This window comes from Ranitomeya imitator, chromosome 9, assembly GCF_032444005.1.
Source record: "Ranitomeya imitator isolate aRanImi1 chromosome 9, aRanImi1.pri, whole genome shotgun sequence".
NCBI lineage: Eukaryota > Metazoa > Chordata > Amphibia > Anura > Dendrobatidae > Ranitomeya > Ranitomeya imitator.
This window is the reverse complement of record NC_091290.1, coordinates 140,446,382-140,470,098: the sequence shown is the minus strand read 5'-3', so window position 1 is coordinate 140,470,098 and position 23,717 is coordinate 140,446,382. Positions and strand designations below refer to the sequence as shown.

The following is a 23,717-nucleotide window of genomic DNA, read 5'->3' as shown; positions in this document are numbered from 1 at the left end:
GATACACGGCTCGGCAGTCAGTATCACACAGGAGACGATTATATACACGGCTCAGCAGTCAGTATCACACAGGATAGGATTAGATACACAGCTCAGCAGTCAGTATCACACAGGATAGGATTAGATACACGGCTCGGCAGTCAGTATCACACAGGAGAGGATTAGATACACGGCTCAGCAGACAGTATCACACAGGAGAGGATTAGATACACGGCTCAGCAGTCAGTATCACACAGGATAGGATTAGATACACAGCTCAGCAGACAGTATCACACAGGATAGGATTAGATACACAGCTCAGCAGTCAGTATCACACAGGATAGGATTAGATACACGGCTCGGCAGTCAGTATCACACAGGAGAGGATTAGATACACGGCTCGGCAGACAGTATCACACAGGAGAGGATTAGATACACGGCTCAGCAGTCAGTATCACACAGGAGAGGATTAGATACACGGCTCGGCAGACAGTATCACACATGATAGGATTAGATACACGGCTCGGCAGTCAGTATCACACAGGAGAGGATTAGATACACGGCTCAGCAGTCAGTATCACACAGGAGAGGATTAGATACACGGCTCAGCAGACAGTATCACACAGGAGAGGATTAGATACACGGCTCAGCAGACAGTATCACACAGGAGAGGATTAGATACACGGCTCAGCAGACAGTATCACACAGGAGAGGATTAGATACACGGCTCAGCAGTCAGTATCACACAGGAGAGGATTAGATACACGGCTCAGCAGACAGTATCACACAGGAGGGGATTAGATACACAGCTCAGCAGTCAGTATCACACAGGAGGGGATTAGATACACGGCTCAGCAGTCAGTATCACACAGGATAGGATTAGATACACAGCTCAGCAGTCAGTATCACACAGGATAGGATTAGATACACAGCTCAGCAGTCAGTATCACACAGGAGAGGATTAGATACACGGCTCAGCAGTCAGTATCACACAGGATAGGATTAGATACACAGCTCAGCAGTCAGTATCACACAGGATAGGATTAGATACACAGCTCAGCAGACAGTATCACACAGGATAGGATTAGATACACGGCTCAGCAGACAGTATCACACAGGATAGGATTAGATACACAGCTCAGCAGTCAGTATCACACAGTAGAGGATTAGATACACGGCTCAGCAGTCAGTATCACACAGGATAGGGTTAGATACACGGCTCGGCAGTCAGTATCACACAGGAGACGATTATATACACGGCTCAGCAGTCAGTATCACACAGGATAGGATTAGATACACGGCTCGGCAGTCAGTATCACACAGGAGAGGATTAGATACACGGCTCAGCAGACAGTATCACACAGGAGAGGATTAGATACACGGCTCAGCAGTCAGTATCACACAGGATAGGATTAGATACACAGCTCAGCAGACAGTATCACACAGGATAGGATTAGATACACAGCTCAGCAGTCAGTATCACACAGGATAGGATTAGATACACGGCTCGGCAGTCAGTATCACACAGGAGAGGATTAGATACACGGCTCGGCAGACAGTATCACACAGGAGAGGATTAGATACACGGCTCAGCAGTCAGTATCACACAGGAGAGGATTAGATACACGGCTCGGCAGACAGTATCACACATGATAGGATTAGATACACGGCTCGGCAGTCAGTATCACACAGGAGAGGATTAGATACACGGCTCAGCAGTCAGTATCACACAGGAGAGGATTAGATACACGGCTCAGCAGACAGTATCACACAGGAGAGGATTAGATACACGGCTCAGCAGACAGTATCACACAGGAGAGGATTAGATACACGGCTCAGCAGACAGTATCACACAGGAGAGGATTAGATACACGGCTCAGCAGTCAGTATCACACAGGAGAGGATTAGATACACGGCTCGGCAGACAGTATCACACAGGAGGGGATTAGATACACAGCTCAGCAGTCAGTATCACACAGGAGGGGATTAGATACACGGCTCAGCAGTCAGTATCACACAGGATAGGATTAGATACACAGCTCAGCAGTCAGTATCACACAGGATAGGATTAGATACACAGCTCAGCAGTCAGTATCACACAGGATAGGATTAGATACATGGCTCAGCAGTCAGTATCACACAGGATAGGATTAGATACACAGCTCAGCAGTCAGTATCACACAGGATAGGATTAGATACACGGCTCAGCAGTCAGTATCACACAGGATAGGATTAGATACACGGCTCAGCAGTCAGTATCACACAGGATAGGATTAGATACACGGCTCAGCAGTCAGTATCACACAGGATAGGATTAGATACACGGCTCAGCAGTATCACACAGGAGAGGATTAGGTACACGGCTCAGCAGACAGTATCACACAGGATAGGATTAGATACACGGCTCAGCAGTAAGTATCACACAGGAGGGGATTAGATACACAGCTCAGCAGTCAGTATCACACAGGAGAGGATTAGATACACGGCTCGGCAGTCAGTATCACACAGGATAGGATTAGATACACGGCTCAGCAGTCAGTATCACACAGGATAGGATTAGATACACGGCTCAGTAGTAAGTATCACACAGGAGGGGATTAGATACACAGCTCAGCAGTCAGTATCACACAGGATAGGATTAGATACACGGCTCAGCAGTCAGTATCACACAGGATAGGATTAGATACACGGCTCAGCAGTATCACACAGGAGAGGATTAGATACACGGCTCAGCAGTCAGTATCACACAGGATAGGATTAGATACACGGCTCAGCAGTAAGTATCACACAGGAGGGGATTAGATACACAGCTCAGCAGTCAGTATCACACAGGATAGGATTAGATACACGGCTCAGCAGACAGTATCACACAGGATAGGATTAGATACACGGCTCAGCAGTAAGTATCACACAGGAGGGGATTAGATACACAGCTCAGCAGTCAGTATCACACAGGATAGGATTAGATACACGGCTCAGCAGTCAGTATCACACAGGAGAGGATTAGATACACGGCTCAGCAGTCAGTATCACACAGGATAGGATTAGATACACGGCTCAGCAGTAAGTATCACACAGGAGGGGATTAGATACACAGCTCAGCAGACAGTGTCACACAGGATAGGATTAGATATACATCTCAGCAGACAGTATCACACAGGATAGGTATAGATACACAGCTCAGCAGTGAGTATCACACAGGAGGGGATTAGATACACGGCTCAGCAGTCAGTATCACACAGGATAGGATTAGATACACAGCTCAGCAGTCAGTATCACACAGGATAGGATTAGATACACAGCTCAGCAGTCAGTATCACACAGGAGGGGATTAGATACACAGCTCAGCAGTCAGTATCACACAGGATAGGATTAGATACACGGCTCGGCAGACAGTATCACACAGGAGAGGATTAGATACACAGCTCAGCAGTCAGTATCACACAGGATAGGATTAGATACACGGCTCGGCAGTCAGTATCACACAGGATAGGATTAGATACACGGCTCAGCAGTCAGTATCACACAGGATAGGATTAGATACACGGCTCAGCAGACAGTATCGCTGTTCTGCATTCTTTCCCTGTACACCTCATTAATCATCCTGAACACAAGGGGGCGCTGCCGCACACCGGCTGAACTCTTCCTGCAGGCTGATGCATTGTGGGAGTTGTAGTCTCCGGCGGTGACAAGTTACGGCCGGCTGCGTGCGCACCACTGTCCTCTGCTGCGGGAAGGACTCGGCCGGTAAGTCACAGGCTGGAGGGGAGGCTGCTGTGTGATAGAGCAGGGTGCGGGGGAAGGGGCCAGAATAGATCACTACACCTCTGCCTGGTGTGTGTGTTATATACCCCCTGTCAGAGACGTAGCTAAGGGTTCAGCTCAGGGGGGCCCCTAAACCTTGATTACAACTATGGTGGCACACTTTAATCTTGGGCATAGGGGGAACCTCAGCAGATGATCCTGCTGTAATTGAAAATATATAATTTCCCCTCACATTAGCCCCCACGTTGTATCTCCCTTCTTCTGGTCTCTGTCCCTTTCTGTGGGCTGCAAATTGCAGAAAATAAAAACAACCAGTAAATGCGTATAGAGTCCATCATATGGGAATAGGACCCTGAATGAATCCAGGTAACCCTAAAAAGAATACTCTTGTCTGGACAAGACCCTAAACAGGTGAATGGGATGAAAGAGGAAAGGGGGAGGTAAAATATCACAGTGAAAGAAGACAGTGCGCCCCCTGTATGTCATCTCTTCTTTTTTTCCCTTCTCCCCATTTGTGGGCCATGTTATTCAGACTGAGTATACATCTATATGTGATTATCTATACTCACCTACTGGCTGTTCCCATTTTCATTCTATTTGGCTCTTCATCATATATATTTATCCTCAACTTTATGGGGATTTTTATTGTTTATATAAATGGCATTTTCATGTTTGTTACTTTGTATTTACTGATATGAGATGAGACACATTCAGTGGCGTAGGAAGGGGTGTGCGGGGGGGGCGGTCCGCCCCGGGTGGCACAATGCGGGGGGCGGCCGGCGCTGCAGGAGAAAGGAAAAAAAGACGCCCCTTTAAATCTTCGGGCGGCGCCGTCCGCCGCCGCGACCAGGCTCCCCCCACCCCCGGGCCCCCGCCCCCCGCTCTAATACTCACCTCTCCTGGTTCCTGCGGCGCCGGCAGCTACAGCGCCCTCTGACTCTGCGACGTCTCAGGGCAGAGGGCGCGATGACGTCACTACTGTGCGCGCCGCTCTGCCTCTCTGTCCTGAGCGTCCCAGAGCCGGAGAGACACTGACTGCACCGGACCTGCGCTAGGAACGGGAGAGGTGAGGATTTTACTTTTTTTTTTTTTTTATTTATGTCTGACTGTCTGGGGCTGGGGCAATGCTGGACACACTGGGGCAATACTGGAGACCATGGGGTAGATTGCTGGACACACTGGGGCAATACTGGAGACCATGGGGTAGATTGCTGGACACACTGGGGCAATACTGGAGACCATGGGGCAGATTGCTGGACACACTGGGGCAATACTGGAGACCATGGGGCAGATTGCTGGACACACCGGGGCAATACTGGAGACCATGGGGTAGATTGCTGGACACACTGGGGCAATACTGGAGACCATGGGGCAGATTGCTGGACACACTGGGGCAATACTGGAGACCATGGGGTAGATTGCTGGACACACTGGGGCAATACTGGAGACCATGGGGTAGATTGCTGGACACACTGGGGCAATACTGGAGACCATGGGGCAGATTGCTGGACACACTGGGGCAATACAGGAGACTATGGGGCAATGCTGGACACACTGGGGCAATACTGGAGACCATGGGGTAGATTGCTGGACACACTGGGGCAATACTGGAGACCATGGGGTAGATTGCTGGACACACTGGGGCAATACTGGAGACCATGGGGCAGATTGCTGGACACACTGGGGCAATACTGGAGACCATGGGGCAGATTGCTGGACACACCGGGGCAATACTGGAGACCATGGGGTAGATTGCTGGACACACTGGGGCAATACTGGAGACCATGGGGCAGATTGCTGGACACACTGGGGCAATACTGGAGACCATGGGGCAGATTGCTGGACACACCGGGGCAATACTGGAGACCATGGGGTAGATTGCTGGACACACTGGGGCAATACTGGAGACCATGGGGCAGATTGCTGGACACACTGGGGCAATACTGGAGACCATGGGGTAGATTGCTGGACACACTGGGGCAATACTGGAGACCATGGGGTAGATTGCTGGACACACTGGGGCAATACTGAAGACCATGGGGTAGATTGCTGGACACACTGGGGCAATACTGGAGACCATGGGGCAGATTGCTGGACACACCGGGGCAATACTGGAGACCATGGGGCAGATTGCTGGACACACTGGGGCAATACTGGAGACCATGGGGCAGAATGCTGGACACACTGGGGCAGATTGCTGGACACACTGGGGGTAATATGCTGGACACAATGGGGGTAATATGCTGGACACACTGGGGTAGATTGCTGGACAACATGGGGGTAATTGGAGACATGGGGCATGATTGGAGACACGGGGCAGGATTGGAGACACGGGGCAGGATTGGATCATGGGGCAGGACGGATACGATGGAGGCTGGTGGGGCAGGATGGGGAGATCATATGGGGCAGGATGGGGAGATCATATGGGGCAGGATGGGGAGATCATATGGGGCAGGATGGGGAGATCATATGGGGCAGGATGGGGAGATCATATGGTGTAGAATGGATACTCATGAGGGCAGGATACGACAACATATGGCTGGAGCCAGGAATGAGATAAACGGGGCCAGGGTGGGGAATATTATTACCATAGGGGCTAATTAAGGGATATTATTACTGCAGTGATGTATTTATTTTATTTTTTGAGTATACTGTTTTAAATGGGGGGGCGGTACTGTTATTGTGCAGAGTGACACTATATCGCCTTTTTGTCTTCATGTGGTGTAATGTAGAAGTTGTGAAAAATTAAGTAATGTGTTCTGCAAGCGGAGCTCGAGATAACTGTGTTATTTCCTGCAGAAACGAGTCCTGGCTGGAAGGAATGATGGCGGTCTGTGCTGGATGAAAGATGAAGGACTTCACCTAGAGACGTCACTGGTGAGTCAGTGTTACCTATACACTGACACTATACACTGTATACTATATACAGCGGTCCTGTGTACAATGTCACCAGTGATCTCTGTATTGCCTCTACACAGACACTGCATACTAAGTACAGATCTCCTGTGAATACTGGCACTTATGGTGATAGTATTGTGGTTTTTTTTTTTTATTACTGATCAGTATTGTAGTATTCAGTCACTATGTGGTGGTAATATGTGGTCTGGAAATGGTGCGGTGGTATTTGTCCCTTGTATGTAGTATTATTCGGTCACTATGTGGTCTGGTCACGGTGTGGTGGTATTAAGTCACAGGTGTGGCATGTGGGGGTGACACCATTAGGCCCAGTTTAAGTTCTACAAAACAGGAAAACCATTTTTGGTAACCTTCGTGTGTATTGAGCTGGGGAAGGGGGGGGATGGGGGGGGGGGGGGGCGCCAAACTCGGGATCAGCCCCGGGCGGCAAAAGCTCTAGCTACGCCTCTGGACACATTGGACTGATAGGACTCTGACCCCGGCTACAGGACCACATTACAGGAGACAGAGCGAGAGACAGACTGATAGATAGAGACAGACAGAGAGCGAGAGAGAGACAGACAGAGAGAGCGAGAGAGACAGAGAGAGAGCGAGAGAGAGACAGACAGAGAGAGCGAAAGAGACAGAGAGAGAGCGAGAGAGACAGACAGAGCGAGAGAGCGCGAGCGAGACACAGAGAGCGCGAGCGAGACACAGAGAGCGAGACACAGAGAGCGAGACACAGAGAGCGAGACACAGAGAGCGAGACACAGAGAGCGAGACACAGAGAGCGAGACACAGAGAGCGAGACACAGAGAGCGCGAGCGAGACACAGAGAGCGAGACACAGAGAGCGAGAGCGAGACACAGAGAGCGAGACACAGAGAGCGAGAGCGAGACACAGAGAGCGAGAGCGAGACACAGAGCGAGAGCGAGACACAGAGAGCGAGAGCGAGACACAGAGCGAGAGCGAGACACAGAGTGCGAGCGAGACAGAGAGCGAGACACAGAGAGCGAGAGCGAGACACAGAGAGCGAGACACAGAGCGAGAGCGAGACACAGAGAGCGAGAGCGAGACACAGAGAGCGCGAGCGAGACACAGAGAGCGCGAGCGAGACACAGAGAGCGCGAGCGAGACACAGAGAGCGCGAGCGAGACACAGAGAGCGCGAGCGAGACACAGAGAGCGCGAGCGAGACACAGAGAGCGCGAGCGAGACACAGAGAGCGCGAGCGAGACACAGAGAGCGCGAGCGAGACACAGAGAGCGAGACAGAGAGCGAGCGCGAGACACAGAGAGCGAGAGCGAGACACAGAGAGCGAGAGCGAGACACAGAGCGAGCGAGACACAGCGAGCGAGACACAGCGAGCGAGACACAGAGCGAGCGAGACACAGAGAGAGAACTATTTCTGCACCGATCAAGCAAAATAGGGCACCTGCATTTTGTTTAGAAATTCGCAGCATAAAAAAAACTCAACAAAAACTATTTGTGGGAACATAGTCTTACCTTTTGTGTTGATCTCTAATTTTAAAGCCACGTTCACACGGTCAGTATTTGTAGCCGAAACCAGGAGTGGAACAATCAGAGGAAAAGTCTAATAGAAACATATGCACCACTTCTGCATTTATCACCAACTCCTGGTTTTGGCTACAAATACTGATGTAAAATACCGACCGAATACTGAGGTAAAATACCGACCGAATACTGAGGTAAAATACCGACCGAATACTGAGGTACAATACCGACCGAATACTGAGGTAAAATACCGACCGAATACTGAGGTAAAATACCGACCGAATACTGAGGTAAAATACCGACCGAATACTGAGGTACAATACCGACCGAATACTGAGGTAAAATACCGACCGAATACTGAGGTACAATACCGACCGAATACTGAGGTAAAATACTGACCGAATACTGAGGTAAAATACCGACCGAATACTGAGGTAAAATACCGACCGAGTACTGAGGTAAAATACCGACCGAATACTGAGGTAAAATACCGACCGAATACTGAGGTAAAATACTGACCGAATACTGAGGTAAAATACTGACCGAATACTGAGGTAAAATACCGACCGAATACTGAGGTAAAATACCGACCGAATACTGAGGTACAATACCGACCGAATACTGAGGTAAAATACCGACCGAATACTGAGGTACAATACCGACCGAATACTGAGGTAAAATACTGACCGAATACTGAGGTAAAATACCGACCGAATACTGAGGTAAAATACCGACCGAATACTGAGGTAAAATACTGACCGAATACGGAGGTAAAATACCGACCGAGTACTGAAGTAAAATACCGACCGAATACTGAGGTAAAATACCGACCGAATACTGAGGTAAAATACCGACCGAATACTGAGGTAAAAGCTGAGGTAAAATACCGACCGAATACTGAGGTAAAATACCGACCGAATACTGAGGTAAAATACCGACCGAATACTGAGGTAAAATACCGACCGAATACGGAGGTAAAATACCGACCGAATACTGAGGTAAAATACACACCAAATGCTGTGGTAAAATACTGACCGAATACTGAGGTAAAATACTGACCGAATACTGAGGTAAAATACCGACCGAGTACTGAAGTAAAATACCGACCGAATACTGAAGTAAAATACCGACCGAATACTGAGGTAAAATACCGACCGAATACTGAGGTAAAATACCGACCGAATACTGAGGTAAAAGCTGAGGTAAAATACCGACCGAATACTGAGGTAAAATACCGACAGAATACTGAGGTAAAATACCGACCGAATACTGAGGTAAAATACTGACCGAATACTGAGGTAAAATACACACCAAATGCTGTGGTAAAATACTGACCGAATACTGAGGTAAAATACCGACCGAGTACTGAAGTAAAATACCGACCGAATACTGAGGTAAAATACCGACCGAATACGGAGGTAAAATACCGACCGAATACTGAGGTAAAATACACACCAAATGCTGTGGTAAAATACTGACCGAATACTGAGGTAAAATACTGACCGAATACTGAGGTAAAATACCGACCGAGTACTGAAGTAAAATACCGACCGAATACTGAAGTAAAATACCGACCGAATACTGAGGTAAAATACCGACCGAATACTGAGGTAAAATACCGACCGAATACTGAGGTAAAATACTGACCGAATACTGAGGTAAAATACTGACCGAATACTGAGGTAAAATACCGACCGAGTACTGAAGTAAAATACCGACCGAATACTGAAGTAAAATACCGACCGAATATTGAGGTAAAATACCGACCGAATACTGAGGTAAAATACTGACCGAATACTGAAGTAAAATACTGACCGAATACTGAGGTAAAATACCGACCGAATACTGAAGTAAAATACCGACCGAATACTGAAGTAAAATACTGACCGAATACTGAGGTAAAATACTGACCGAATACTGAGGTAAAATACTGACCGAATACTGAGGTAAAATACCGACCGAGTACTGAAGTAAAATACCGACCGAATACTGAAGTAAAATACCGACCGAATACTGAGGTAAAATACCGACCGAATACTGAGGTAAAATACTGACCGAATACTGAGGTAAAATACCGACCGAGTACTGAGGTAAAATACTGACCGAATACTGAGGTAAAATACTGACCGAATACTGAGGTAAAATACCGACCGAATACTGAGGTAAAATACCGACCGAATACTGAGGTAAAATACCGACCGAATACTGAGGTAAAATACCGACCGAGTACTGAGGTAAAATACCGACCGAATACTGAGGTAAAATACCGACCGAATACTGAGGTAAAATACTGACCGAATACTGAGGTAAAATACCGACCGAATACTGAGGGAAAATACTGACCGAATACTGAGGTAAAATACCGACCGAATACTGAGGTAAAATACTGACCGAATACTGAGGTAAAATACCGACCGAATACTGAGGGAAATTACTGATTAAATACTGAGGTATAATACAGACCAAATACTGAGGGAAATTACTGATTAAATACTGAGGGGAAAATAATGATTAAATACTGAGGGAAAATACAGACCGAATACTCTAAGGCTATGTGCACACTTTGCAGATTCCACTGCGGATTTTTCCGCAGCGGAATTGCAAAATCCGCAGTGAAAACCCATCGCGGTTTTTACTGCGGATTTATCGCGGTTTTTACTGCGTTTTTTTCTGCGGATTTTCAACTGCAGTTTTCTATTGGAGCAGCTGAAAATCCGCAGAAAAGAAGTGACATGCTGCGGAATGTAATCCGCCTCGTTTCCGCGCGGATTTTTCTGCAGCATGTGCACAGCGTTTTTTGTTTCCCATAGGTTTACATTGAAATGTAAACTCATGGGAAACTGCTGCGGATCCGCAGCGGTCAAATCCGCTGCGGATCCGCAGCAAAATCCGCAAAGTGTGAATATAGCCTAACTCTTCTGCCAGTTTTAGTCAGGGGACGTCCCCAGCCTGCCGCCCAGGTAGGGAGGACATCAGTGCTGCGCTGCCGGCACCTGCACACACAGACTACATCTGCTGCTACACTCCCCTCCTGCAGGGAGGAATCCAGGCCAGTGTCACCTGCTGCTCTGGGTGACTATTACCAGGATGTCCTGTGTAATGCTGGCAATAGGGGAGACTCTCGGGCATGCACAGTGCCGCTCTTCTGTATAGCCAGGCTGGAGTGGGCAGAGCTGGCACTACACCTGCAGCACCACAGCCAGTGGACAGCTCCGCTCTGCAGCACCACCACCCAGGTAACTGGCACCCTGCTCATAGCCCCAACCAATGTCATCTGGTGCTTCATTGCAGGGATCCAGCCACACACAGCATCATCCCAGAAAGGCTAGAAGGAGCATTCTGCGGGCGGGGCTATGGGGAGTGGGCGGGGCTTGATACACACACACTGGGCAAATTAATGCATTTTAAAGGGTTACTCCTAAACTTATTACTTTATACAAGGGACATCACTGACGACATTACTACTTATTGGGCGGCACATTCTTAATAAGGAGGCACAGAGGGAACAAGTACTTAATAAGGGGGCGCAGAGGGAACAGGTACTTAATAATGGGGCACAGAGGGAACAAGTACTTAATAAGGGGGCACAGAGGGAACAAGTACTTAATAATGGGGCACAGAGGGAACAAGTACTTAATAAGGGGGCACAGAGGGAACAAGTACTTAATAATGGGGCACAGAGGGAACAAGTATTTAATAATGGGGCACAGAGGGAACAAGTACTTAATAAGGGGGCGCAGAGGGAACAGGTACTTAATAATGGGGCACAGGGAACAAGTACTTAATAATGGGGCACAGAGGGAACAAGTACTTAATAAGGGGGCGCAGAGGGAACAGGTACTTAATAATGGGGGGGGCGCAGAGGGAACAAGTACTTAATAATGGGGCACAGAGGGAACAAGTACTTAATAAGGGGGCGCAGAGGGAACAGGTACTTAATAATGGGGCACAGGGAACAAGTACTTAATAATGGGGCACCGAGGGAACAAGTACTTAATAAGGGGGCGCAGAGGGAACAGGTACTTAATAATGGGGGGGGCGCAGAGGGAACAAGTACTTAATAATGGGGCACAGAGGGAACAAGTACTTAATAATGGGGCACAGAGGGAACAAGTACTTAATAATGGGGCACAGAGGGAACAAGTACTTAATAAGGGGGCGCAGAGGGAACAGGTACTTAATAATGGGGCACAGGGAACAAGTACTTAATAATGGGGCGCAGAGGGAACAAGTACTTAATAATGGGGCACAGAGGGAACAAGTATTTAATAATGGGGCACAGAGGGAACAAGTACTTAATAATGGGGCACAGAGGGAACAAGTACTTAATAAGGGGGCGCAGAGGGAACAGGTACTTAATAATGGGGCACAGGGAACAGGTACTTAATAATGGGGCACAGGGAACAAGTACTTAATAATGGGGCACAGAGGGAACAAGTACTTAATAAGGGGGCGCAGAGGGAACAGGTACTTAATAATGGGGGGGCGCAGAGGGAACAAGTACTTAATAATGGGGCACAGAGGGAACAAGTACTTAATAATGGGGCACAGAGGGAACAAGTACTTAATAAGGGGGCGCAGAGGGAACAGGTACTTAATAATGGGGCACAGGGAACAAGTACTTAATAATGGGGCACAGAGGGAACAAGTACTTAATAAGGGGGCGCAGAGGGAACAGGTACTTAATAATGGGGGGGCGCAGAGGGCACAAGTACTTAATAATGGGGCACAGAGGGAACAAGTACTTAATAATGGGGCACAGAGGGAACAAGTACTTAATAAGGGGGCGCAGAGGGAACAGGTACTTAATAATGGGGCACAGGGAACAAGTACTTAATAATGGGGCGCAGAGGGAACAAGTACTTAATAATGGGGCACAGAGGGAACAAGTACTTAATAAGGGGGCGCAGAGGGAACAGGTACTTAATAATGGGGCACAGGGAACAAGTACTTAATAATGGGGCACAGAGGGAACAAGTACTTAATAAGGGGGCGCAGAGGGAACAGGTACTTAATAATGGGGGGGCGCAGAGGGCACAAGTACTTAATAATGGGGCACAGAGGGAACAAGTACTTAATAATGGGGCACAGAGGGAACAAGTACTTAATAAGGGGGCGCAGAGGGAACAGGTACTTAATAATGGGGCACAGGGAACAAGTACTTAATAATGGGGCGCAGAGGGAACAAGTACTTAATAATGGGGCGCAGAGGGAACAAGTACTTAATAATGGGGCGCAGAGGGAACAAGTATTTAATAAGCGGGCATGAAGGGCACAAGTACTTAATAAGAAGGCACAGAGGACACACATGCATAATAATGGCGGCACGGAGGGAACAAGTACTTCATAAGGGGGCACGGAGGGCTCAAGTGCATAATAAGGGGACTCGGGAGGGCACAAGTGCATAACAAGGGGGCACGGAGGGCACAAGTGCATAACAAGGGGGCACGGAGGGCACAAGTGCATAACAAGGGGGCACGGAGGGCACAAGTGCATAAAAAGGGGGCACGGAGGGCACAAGTGCATAAAAAGGGGGCACGGAGGGCACAAGTGCATAACAAGGGGGCACGGAGGGCACAAGTGCATAACAAGGGGGCACGGAGGGCACAAGTGCATAATAAGGGGGCACGGAGGGCTCAAGTGCATAATAAGGGGACTCGGGAGGGCACAAGTGCATAACAAGGGGGCACGGAGGGCACAAGTGCATAACAAGGGGGCACGGAGGGCACAAGTGCATAACAAGGGGGCACAGAGGGCACAAGTGCATAACAAGGGGGCACTGAGGGCACAAGTGCATAACAAGGGCACGGAGGGCACAAGTGCATAACAAGGAGGCACGGAGGGCACAAGTGCATAATAAGGGGGCACGGAGGGCACAAATACTTTCAGCTTTGCTACTTTATCAGCCGCCATTACAGGCGTGCACACTTATAACCAGGGTGGATAAAAATCGATGTTTTTTTAAAGAAAAAATAAAAAAAAAATCGGATTTTTTTTATTTAAATCGGATTTTTTTCAATAAACTGCTTTTTGAGGAAAATATTTTACCATCCAAAGGTTCTTCCATCATGAGATAAAGCTGAGTTGTTTAACTCAGTAGAATAAAGGCTGTATATGTGTAACATTCACAATGCCATGCTCTTCCAGAGGTTTCTGTAGGATTAGTGGTCAGTTTCTCTCCTATATTATCACAGACGCTCGCTTTACTTACGCAGTTCTCAAAACTGAATTTGACTCCGCAGAGGTCCCAGCCTCTTCTTCACGGCATGACTCATCTTCATCACCGCACTTCTCATGATGTTGCCTCATTCGCGCCACCAAGCCTTGCATCTCTTTGTTGCATCGTTTGCATTTTGCACACATGCCTGCCTTACCGATAGGCGAAGGAGCTTCATTAAAATATTCCCAAACTGGGTCTCTTTTACGGCCTGCTGCCATTATAAGGAAAGAATGTAATAAACCTCAGATCGTACACACAAACAGATCCAGACTTGTCTGTCTGTGGCTATGCTGCAGTATTGTGCTTAAAGTTTCACTTTCATTTTCTTGTCTGCTTGCCCTTCCTCCTCCTCACACTTAGATTCACATTCTTCTTGTGTTGTGCAGATCTATTCCACTCCAAACAATCAGAAATATATTGTCTAACTTCTTGGACTTGGCACTGAAGGGGTTGATTCTGTATTCATAGGTTTGTAGAACAATAAGATTAAGGTCTTTTTCTCAACTCTGTTCATGTTGTAACATTTTTGCCATGAAGAAGAGGCTGGGACCTCTGCGGAGTCAAATTCAGTTAGGTAGAAACTTTGATTTAAATCAAGCCTTACTGACTAGTGATTTAAATCGTGATTTAAATCAGTTAGATTTAAATCAAATCCACCCTGCTTATAACAACTTTGTCTTGTGGATACACCACAAATGTTCAACGTGGAACAGCCCCTTTCAAGGATTTTTCCGTTTTGGAAAAATTGCTGTCCCCTGGCTGCAGTTTAAAATAACAAAAACAAACCTTGCCCGGGTCCAGCGATGACTTTTCGCCTCTGTTCCTGGTGTCTCTTATTGTCGACAGCGCTGCAGCCAATCAGTGAGTGCAGCGGCTTTCCCAAGTTGATGGCACTGATTGGCTTTCAACAATAAGTGACACCAGGAGCAGAGGCGGAGACTCATCGCTAGACCTGGGGAGGGTGAGTAAAGCCCAGTTTGTTTGCTTTTTAATACTGTAAAAATGTAAATGGAAACCCGCTTTAATACATTCAGTTTATACCTCTGGTATATAAGATATGTTTTTTTTTAACCTACAGGAAGCAGCTTGGAGTCCGGCGTCACGTGCCTTCGGGGGGGAAACGGAATCTGAACCCCCAAAATGAACAACACATTGAGGCACTGGAAGGAAGCTGCCACCCTCATATTAACCGCCGGGTGCCAACATCTCAGCGCCGCCCCAAAAATTGCAACTCATGGTTCCCAGAAGAAAACCGCCTTCGATTATGAAGTCCTTTTACTGCAGCGCAGCGAGAGAAGCGGCTTCATGCCCAGCGCGTTTGTGTTCCCTGGTGGGCTCGTGGAGCCCTCCGACTTCTCCAATGATTGGGTCAATGTTTTTGAGAGACACGTCCAGAAGCCAAACTTTGGGCTTGGCGTGGTGAAGCAGCCTCCCGGCACTCGGTCGCCCATGTTCGTCACTGACAGGACCGAGTTTGGCTCCCGGATCCCTGGCGAGGTGGCCTTCCGGATCTGCGCCATTAGGGAGACCTTTGAAGAATCTGGTATTTTGCTGGTGGTTCCTGAGAATTCCGATATCGAGGACAACCAGAAGTTTATGGCCGCCTATGAGCAACGCGGAGAAGCCATAGCCAAGTGGAGAGAGAAGGTGCAGAGCGATCCCATGCGCTTCATTGAAATGTGCCGCGAGCTGCGATGTGTCCCCAACATCTGGGCCCTGCATGAATGGGGCAACTGGCTGACTCCTGTGTTCTCCAAAAGCTCAAGGGCCAGGCGTTACGACACTGCCTTCTATATCTGCTGCTTACCAAAGAAGCCCGTCACCGAGGATGACCAGAAAGAAGTGACGATGTTTAAAGTGAGTGCGCACACCAGCCAAGGGGTCTCCTACTTCATGTGATAGGGCATGCATACCTAATGTAGGAACCTTCCCTTATTTATTCTCCAGAGCTGCACTCACTATTCTGCTGGTGCAGTCACTGTGTACATACATTACATTACTGATCCTGAGTTACATCCTGTATTACACTTCAGAGCTGCACTCACTATTCTGCTGGTGCAGTCACTGTGTACATACATTACTGATCCTGAGTTACATCCTGTATTATACCCCAGAGCTGCACTCACTATTCTGCTGGTGCAGTCACTGTGTACATACATTACATTACTGATCCTGTGTTACATCCTGTATTACACTTCAGAGCTGCACTCACTATTCTGCTGGTGCAGTCACTGTGTACATACATTACATTACTGATCCTGTGTTACATCCTGTATTATACTCCAGAGCTGCACTCACTATTCTGCTGGTGCAGTCACTGTGTACATACATTACTGATCCCTAGTTACATCCTGTATTACACTGCATGGGAGTTAGAGTTTGGACTATTCCCTATACTGATTACCTATGTGCTAATCTCTGTGATGACTGTGCAGGATTTGCTGCGCTATGCATGATCAGTGTTAGCCTTTTGACTGTGCATATATCACCCCCTTGGCTTTTTACCTATTTTGTTACAACCTGTGTGTAAATATTCTTGTAATCTGATTTGTGACGCATCAGCACTAAATAGTCTAAGTTGGTGAATTGAGAAAAATATAGGCATACATTAAATTCATGGTATCAAATAACTAAAAATTGGCATGGACATATGTATTCACCCCCTTTTGCTTAGAATCCCCTAAAAATCTCTGGTGCAAGCAATTCCCTCCATACACTTTACCTTTTCTGAAAGGCCACAGAGGCTGCAACACCATTAACAAGAGGTACCACTAACCAAACACCATGATGACCAAGGAGATCTCCAAACAAGACCATGAAAACCAAGGAGGTCTCCAAGCAAGACCATAAAGACCAAGGAGGTCTCCAAGCAAGACCATGAAGACCAAGGAGGTTACCAAACAAGACCACAAAGACTAAGGAGGTCTCCCAAGAAGACCATGAAGACCAAGGAGGTCTGCAAACAAGACCATGAAGACCAAGGAGGTCTGCAAACCAGACCATGAAGACCAAGGAGGTCTCCAAACCAGACCATGAAGACCAAGGAGGTCTGCAAACAAGACCATGAAGACCAAGGAGGTCTCCAAACCAGACCATGAAGACCAAGGAGGTCTCCAAACCAGACCAAGAGATCTCCAAACCAGACCATGAAGACCAAGGAGGTCTCCAAACAAAGGCCATGAAGACCAAAGAGGTCTCCAAACAAAGGCCATGAAGACCGAGGAGGTCTCCAAACACAGACCATGAAGACCGAGGAGGTCTCCAAACACAGACCATGAAGACCGAGGAGGTCTCCAAACACAGACCATGAAGACCGAGGAGGTCTCCAAACACAGACCATGAAGACCGAGGAGGTCTCCAAACACAGACCATGAAGACCCAGGAGGTCTCCAAACACAGACCATGAAGACCGAGGAGGTCTCCAAACACAGACCATGAAGACCGAGGAGGTCTCCAAACACAGACCATGAAGACCGAGGAGGTCTCCAAACACAGACCATGAAGACCGAGGAGGTCTCCAAACACAGACCATGAAGACCGAGGAGGTCTCCAAACACAGACCATGAAGACCGAGGAGGTCTCCAAACAAAGACCATGAAGACCGAGGAGGTCTCCAAACAAGTCAGGGACCAAGTTTTTGTGAAGTAGAAGTCAGGGTTGGGTTATAAACAAATCTCCCAATCTCTGGTGATCCCCTGGAGCACCATCAAATCCTTTATGACCAAATGGAAAGCACATGGTACCACAACAAAACTGCCAAGAGAGGGCCGTCCACCAAAACTTTCAGCACGGGCAAAGAGGGCAGATGTGGAGAGACTTGTCCAAGGTGACTTGCAGCTGTGATAGCTGTAAATAGAGGATCTACAAAGTAGTGACTTTAGGGGGTGAATAGTTATGCACACTGGTCTTCCTTAGGATCCTTACTTAGATCTCCTTGGGCTACTTTCACATTTCCGTCTTTCCTCTGCCGTCGCAATACGTTGATTTTTTTTTTTTTTTGAAAATGCAGGATCCTGCATTTTCCCACGATGGATGGACACACGTTTCGTCCGTCGTGCACTGGATCCTGTGGAATGTGACGGCCCGTCTTTGGCAAAAAAAAAACGTTCAAGGGAACGTTTTTCTGTACGTTGTATCCATTGTTTCAGACTGCGCATGCCCTGCAGGAAATCTCGCTCTCACTCTCTTCCCTCACCCAGAATACAGACGGAAATGTGAAAGAACAATCTTCCGTCGGTATGTCGCGCCGACGCTTTGTGACGGGCGACTACCGACGGAGATGTGAAAGTAGCCTTAATCTCTTGCTTTGTGATCTGTTTCAGTGGTGGACACCTCAGGAAGCCATAGAGGAATATCTGAAGAAGACCTGGATCCCTCCTCCTCAGTTCTACAACTTGAGCCGATTGTGTAACTTTCCGTACATTGAGGAGCTGCAGCGATTCGCTCTGGGTCGGTCCCTGGAAGGCTGTGAGCGGTGGATGCCCGTTACTGTGCACGCCAAGGACGGTATGGTGCACACGCTGCCAGGTACGCGATTAAAATCCCTAATTCGTCTGATAACTTTTAAGGCTGGAGTCACACTCAGCGTAAGACAATACGGTCCGTATATTACGGCCGTAATACGCTGAAAAGTCCCCAAAAAAGTGGTCGTAGCTACTCCGTAGGCAGGGTGTGTCAGCGTATTTTGCGCATGGCATCCTCCGTATGTAATCCGTATGGCATCCGTACTGCGTGTTTTTCTAGCAGGCTTGCAAAACCAACACACGGCTATACAAGGGATCCATGTGTTAAAAAATTTTTTTTATATATAATATATATATATTATATATATATGTCATTAGACACATATATGTATATATATTATTACTTCATACAGCGCTAGATAGCTTTAAAGCCGGTAATTCAATTACCGGCTTTTGCTATCTCCTTCCTAAATCCGACATGATATGAGACCTGGTTTACATACAGTAAACCATCTCATATCACCTTTTTTTTTTGCATATTCCACACTACTGTTAGTAGTGTGTATATGCAAAATTTGCCCGTTCTATCTACTAAATTAAAGGGTTAAATGGCGGAAAAAATTGGCGTGGGCTCCCGCGCAATTTTCTCCGCCTGAGTAGTAAAGCCAGTGACTGAGGGCAGATATTAATAGCCTGGAGAGGGTCCACGGTTATTGCCCCCCCCCCGGCCAAAAACACCTGCCCCCAGCCACCCCAGAAATTCTGGCACTTGGCCACTCTCTTCCCATTCCCGTGTAGCGGTGGGATATGGGGTTATGAAGGGTTAATGCCACCTTGCTATTGTAAGGTGACATTAAGCCAAATTAATAATGGAGAGGCGTCAATTATGACACCTAACCATTATTAATCCAATACTAGTAAAGGGTTAAAAAAAATACACAAACACATTATTAAAAATTATTTTAATGAAATAAACACAAAGGTTGTTGTAATATTTTATTCAATGCCCAATCCAGTCACTGAAGAACCTCGTTCTGTAACAAAAAAAATAAAATAAACCAACAATATCCATACCTTCCGAAGATCTGTAATGTCCAACTATGTAAATCCATCTGAAGGGGTTAAAATATTTTGCAGCCACGAACTCTGCTAATGCAGCATTGTTCCTGGCTGCAAAACCCCGGGGAATGAAGGTAAAGTAGGTCAATGACCTATATTTACCTTCATTTGCGGTGAGGCGCCCTCTGCTGGTTGTTCCTAGATCGTGGGAACTTTCCTAGAAAGCTCCCAGGCTCGAGTTCATAAGAGGCGCCCTCTGCTGGTTGTCCTCATATGAACTCGAGCCTGGGAGCTTTCTAGGAAAGTTCCCACGATCTAGGAACAACCAGCAGAGGGCGCCTCACCGCAAATGAAGGTAAATATAGGTCATTGACCTACTTTACCTTCATTCTCCGGGGTTTTGCAGCCACGAACAACGTTGCATTAGCAAAGCTCGTGGCTGCAAAATATTTTAACCCCTTCAGATGGATTTACATCGTTGGACATTACAGATCTTCGGAAGGTAAGGATATTGTTGGTTTATTATTTTTTCTTTGTTACAGAGCGAGGGTCTTCAGTGACTGGATTGGGCGTTGAATAAAATATTACAACAACCTTTGTGTTTATTTCATTAAAATAATTTTTAATAATGTGTTTGTGTATTTTTTAACCCTTTACTACTATTGGATTAATAATGGAAAGGTGTCATAATTGACGCCTCTCCATTATTAATTTGGCTTAATGTCACCTTACAATAGCAAGGTGGCATTAACCCTTCATTACCCCATATCCCACCGCTACACGGGAATGGGAAGAGAGTGGCCAAGTGCCAGAAAAGGCGCATCTTCCAGATGTGCCTTTTCTGGGGTGGCTGGGGGCAGATGTTTTTAGCCAGGGGGGGGGGAACAATAACCGTGGACCCTCTCCAGGCTATTAATATCTACCCTCAGTCACTGGCTTTACTACTCTGGCGGAGAAAATTGCGCCGGAGCCCACGCCAATTTTTTCCGCCATTTAACCCTTTAATTTAGTAGATAGAACGGGCAAATTTTGCATATACACATTACTAACATTAGTAGTGTGGAATATGCAAAAAAAAAAGGTGATATGAGATGGTTTACTGTATGTAAACCATGTCACAAATCATGTCGGGTTTAGGAAGGAAATGGCAAAAGCCGGTAATTGAATTACCGGCTTTAAAGCTATCTAGCGCTGGATGAAGTAATAATATATATACATATATGTGTCTACTGACATATATATATATATATATATTCTATGTGTACACATTTATTCTACCTATTCTTCTGTAAGCTGTCAGTGTTATTTTACTGTACACCGCACTGAATTGCCGGCTTTTCTCTCTAACACCGCTGCGTATTTCTCGCAAGTCACACTGCTGGTCCGTGTGTGATCCGTATTTTTCACGCTTCCATAGACTTTCATTGGTGTATTTTTTGCGCAGTGCGGTGACAAACGCAGCATGCTGCGATTTTCTACGGCCGTAGAAGCCAGTATAATACGGATCAGTAAAATACGGCAGATAGGAGCAGGGGCATAGAGAATAATTGTGCCGTTTGTTTGGCGAGTTTTACGGACGTATTTTCTGCGCTCTTACGTCTGTAAAACTCGCTAGTGTGACTCCAGCCTAACACAACGCTGTGTTTTGAGCTACCTGCTTGCTGCCGAAGAGTTGGACGTGACCTTTCTTTCTTTTCCGCCTTGCAGGAGATGAGCTCTACCCCGATAATCCCGACGTCACCGGACAGACACAAGGCATGTATACCACAGACAGAACAATGGAAGAGGTCCGCGACGGGGAGCGCCTCCACAGAAATATAACCCTGGACGGGGTCCCACGGCTCTTTATAACTGTACCACCCAAATATAAACATGTGCATCCGTTCATAGTAGAGCTGGAGCCCAAGAGTCATCTATGAACCCCAAAAATATTGATATACATGGCCGAGGCGGAGTACAAATTGCTCAACATAGGCGTCGTCATCCTGAAAACGTGTCCATCTAGAAGAGGCACTCTGGTGTCATACCCACCATGACACTGGGCGAAACGCGTAACGTCTCCACCTATATCATAGCGTATGGATAGCAAGATTGTCATTTCACCGTGACTTATACTCTAGTCACATCCAGAGCTGCATTAAAGGGATTGTCCGGCACTGCGCATTTCTGCACCGATGACTTTTATTCGCCATCGGCACATATTCTATTAATCAGGATAAATGCCCAGTATCTGCCAAACGTGCATGAATTTTGGTTCATTTTTTTTAAAGAGCTTTTTCAGGTGGTTCCAGGCAGAGTCCCCCTGAAAAAGACATACCCTAAAATTGGTTTCGTACATAGATTTTTTTTTTTTTTTTGCCATAAAGGTCCATTATAGTTTTTGATCCAGGGAGAATGAGAGGTAGAAGTTATACCTTTTATATTTCCCGTTCCTTCTGAATCCACTTCTGGCTTCGGCTCAAAAATCTGCAGCGGTGGGTTTAAAAAAATGCTGTGTATAAAACCAACCTGTTTTTTTAAAATATGCAGCGTTAAAAAAAAAAAAAAAAACTATAAAAAAAATTAATCATGGGAACATAACCTAAAATCCACATTTGGTTTTTTTTTTTTTTTCATCTTGTTTTGCTGATGTTTTATTGCAGCAAATTTGTCAAAATGGCGCTCACAGTTGCTCAAAGTAAATTTTTTTTTTTTTAATTCTCTGTAGTTAACCTTTTTTTTGCAACTTACAAAATAAAACCTATTTTTTTTAAATGTTGTAAAAATTGCTAAAAATGTAGTAAAATTATTCTGGAAGTGGGGTACATTGAATCTGGAGTACATTGGATCTGGAGTACATTGGTGTCTAAATTTTACTCCTTTTTTTTGTTGTTGTTGTTGTAAATGATGAATCAAGTAAAAATATCTGGAAATCCTGAACCCCGGTCACGTTGAACTGAAAGAAAAACAAAAAAAAAAAACAATATAAAATAAACTTATAAAAGGTGCAAATGGGAATCTGGTGCAAACAAAAAAAGGCGCAGAAGGTAGAAATCCGGGGGAAAAAAAAAAGGCTGAAATTCTATAATGGATCGGGCCTGTAGATAATAGTTCTCAGTACATTTTGGACGTCCAGATCTTCAGCTTCTATATGAATATTCTGCAGTTGAGGAGGGGAATATTTTCTATCGTTTATACAATATGATTGTTTTTATTTCTGCTGTCAAAATGTGGAGTAATAATTTTAATGTTTTTAATTTAAAAAAAAATCTAGATTTTGGTTTGTGTGTGGTCTTGGTTCCATGTACAGTGTTCTCCCCATTGTAGTCTATGGGAGTTCTGGAAGCGGACAGATGGACGTGCACGTCTAGTTACCACATGTTTGCCGCACATGCTGCGCCTGTTATGTTGCATGGAAGACACCGGCTGGGGGTCCGTCAGCATGTACCGAAGCTGGTCTGTCAGCATCTACAGCTTTCATGGAAGAAAAAAAGTAGCATGGACTAAAAATAATTTTTTGCAACTGGAATTTATATAGAAAATATTTGCACAGGTTGCTTTCCATAGCCTGTGTGTTGCACTGTCTATTCCTCACTATGGAAAAAACAGAATCTGTCAGTGAGCTCCTTCTGGTAGGAGTTTAAAACGCCTTTATCTGTGTTTTTCTGAGCTCCTCTCAGTAGATTTATGACCACAGACAACATAAAGTCTAAAATGGTGCAAAATTTGTTATGAAGCCCAATAGCAAAAGTGATTTTAGCCCCAAATACATGCATTTAAGTAAAAGAAATAATTACATTTTCCCTTAGGCTACTTTCACACATCAGGTTTTTTCATTCCGGA

At 46.3% G+C, this 23,717-nt stretch overlaps 1 protein-coding gene across 2 annotated transcripts; it reads left to right on the top strand.

The window, feature by feature from the left end:
* The first annotated feature begins 3,642 nt into the window (after positions 1-3,642).
* NUDT19 (nudix hydrolase 19) lies at positions 3,643-23,154 on the top strand. 2 transcript variants are annotated; one of them, XM_069739252.1, is made up of 5 exons: positions 3,654-3,726; positions 6,544-6,621; positions 15,452-16,230; positions 18,696-18,900; positions 21,603-23,154. In XM_069739252.1, exons 3-5 carry the CDS (start codon positions 15,514-15,516, stop codon positions 21,812-21,814), a joined length of 1,134 nt encoding a protein of 377 aa, XP_069595353.1. In that variant the 5' UTR covers positions 3,654-3,726; positions 6,544-6,621; positions 15,452-15,513; the 3' UTR covers positions 21,815-23,154. The 2 variants fall into 2 exon arrangements, with proteins under 2 accessions (XP_069595354.1, XP_069595353.1); XM_069739253.1 differs by lacking the exon at positions 6,544-6,621 and having other exon boundaries at positions 3,643-3,726.
* The last annotated feature ends 563 nt before the right edge of the window (positions 23,155-23,717 follow it).